The sequence below is a fragment of the Gracilinanus agilis genome, unplaced genomic scaffold (assembly GCF_016433145.1).
Source record: "Gracilinanus agilis isolate LMUSP501 unplaced genomic scaffold, AgileGrace unplaced_scaffold59819, whole genome shotgun sequence".
Taxonomy (NCBI): Eukaryota; Metazoa; Chordata; class Mammalia; order Didelphimorphia; family Didelphidae; genus Gracilinanus; species Gracilinanus agilis.
Genome location: NW_025395234.1, coordinates 7,962 through 10,124, shown reverse-complemented (window position 1 = coordinate 10,124; position 2,163 = coordinate 7,962). Strand labels below are relative to the sequence as shown.

Genomic DNA, 2,163 nt, shown 5'->3' with positions numbered 1-2,163 from the left:
GCTCCAGAAGGGTTGTTCTCAGGGACGTAAACAACGTAGGAAGGTTGGAGGAAAATGGGGGTATTGTCATTGACGTCAGCTATGTGCAGAGTGAGGGTTCTGCTAGTGGACAGGGGAGGGTTTCCTTTGTCCGTAGCAGTGACTGTAATGTTATACTCTGGGGTCTGTTCTCGGTCCAGGGGCCCATCTGTCAGCAGCTTGTAGTAGTTCCTGGAAGAGGATTCTAGTCTGAAAGGTGCACTTTCCTCTACGCGACACGTGACCTCCCCGTTGACTCCAGAATCTTGGTCTAGTGTTTTCACCAAGGCTACCAGTGTTCCGGAGGAACAATCTTCAGGGATCTTTGCTGAAATGGAAGTGAATATAACTTCCGGGAAGTTGTCATTAACGTCCAGAATTTCAATTTCAACGGTGCACTGAGTAACCAGACCGCCCCCGTCCCTCGCTTCCAACACCATTGAGTAGTCCTTGGTCTTTTCAAAGTCTAGGCTCTTTAGAGATGTAATTTCCCCGCTGTTTGGATCCAGAGAAAACATTTGCCATTCTCCGTGGGAAGAGCTGTCGAAGGAAAAAGTGATTTCTGCATTGACCCCCTCATCCTTGTCACTGGCCTCCACACGCAGCACAAAGGAACCTGGGGGCAGGTTTTCGAGCAGACTGACCTTGTAGATGTCCTGGCTGAAGACAGGGGCATTATCGTTGGCGTCCGTGACACTGATTCTAATCTGAGCCGTGCTGCTTCGTGCTGGGTTCCCGCCATCCACCGCACTCAGAACCAAGTGATAGGAACTTTGTCTTTCTCTGTCTAGAAGTTTCTCTAACACAAGTTCAGCGTATTTATTGCCATCTTTTTTCTTTTTTACTTCGAAGGAAAATACAGGATTGGTGCTTAGGTAGTAAGTTTGGAGGGAATTGAGTCCTGTATCTGGATCATGGGCGGGTTCTAATGCAAATTTCGCACCTAGCTGGGTAGACTCAGAGATATTTAAATTGATGACGTTTCTCCTGAACTGGGGTGGATTGTCATTTATGTCTTCGATTTCCACGTTGACATAGAAAACATTTAAAGGATTTTCCACTACAGCTTCTAATGTCAGAGCACAAACTCTTGTTTGGAGGCATATCTGCTCTCGGTCTATTCTGTCTCTAACAAGTAAATCCCCTCTCTCTAAGCCCACACTAAAGAATTCTCTTTCTCCATTAACCCGGAGCTTCCGGTAGGATAAATTGCGGATTTCCAGTCCCAGATCTTTGGCAAGATTCCCCACCACCGATCCTTTTTCCATTTCCTCGGGAATCGAGTAGCGAATCTGCTCTGAAAGCGCGCGGCAGAACAAAGACACCAAGAAATGAAACAGTACTTGCCTCTTGATCGGCCAGCCCCTCCGCCCAGCCCTGATTCCCATCTCTCCGGCTCTTAGTACCGCTGCTTTTCCAGTAAGGGAAATCACACTTCAAACCATTTCTGGATTTTAAGACTCCCCCCACAGCGAAGAAGCGTCACTATTTCTACTGATCAGTGCATCAGGGACAAGCTCTGTGGAGAAAAGAGTCTCATTAAGGACTGGGTCCCTTCTCTGATGTGAGCTCTGGGACGATGCAGGATATTACTCTGTAGGAGTTTCCTCCAATCAATCTCGAGTCTCAGTTCTGCCTCGGTATTGGCGGACAGCGGCGCTCGGAGTCTCTTCTCTAGAACTGCACTCAAGTAAGTAAATAAGTGCGCCACCAAGGGTCAATACAACTGAGTGCAATCAGAACCCTTTCTCTAGTGAAACTGCTTTTGGCAGTAAATTGATGTAATCCTATGGGCTGGCAAACGAATTCCTGAGGAGTTTGTTACGTCTTGCATTTTCCTGGATTCCTAGTCTTTTTTTGTTATTGTGCAGTCTTTTCAGTTGTGTGACTCTTCGTGAATCCATTTGGGGTTTCTTGGCAAAGAAATTGAAGTGGTTTGCCATTTTCTTCAGCTAATTTTACAGACGAGGAACTGAGACAAATAAGGTTAGGTGACTTGTCTAAGAGTCGGTCACACAGTTAGGAAGTGTCTGAGGCCAGAGATGAGCCGTTCTGACTTCATGCCCAGCACTCTATCCACTGGTACCACGTGGCTTCCCAGTTTTCTCAGTCTTCTAGTTTTGGAAATATGTTTTGATGTAATCT

At 46.6% G+C, this 2,163-nt stretch overlaps 1 protein-coding gene across 1 annotated transcript; it reads right to left on the bottom strand.

The window, feature by feature from the left end:
- Positions 1 to 8: 8 nt before the first annotated feature.
- Positions 9 to 1,406, bottom strand: LOC123256500 (protocadherin gamma-B5-like; the record flags this gene model as incomplete). Its single annotated transcript, XM_044685101.1, has 1 exon — positions 9 to 1,406. A coding segment is annotated over exon 1 (1,398 nt), but the record flags the coding sequence as incomplete, so codon positions are not given.
- Positions 1,407 to 2,163: the final 757 nt, after the last annotated feature.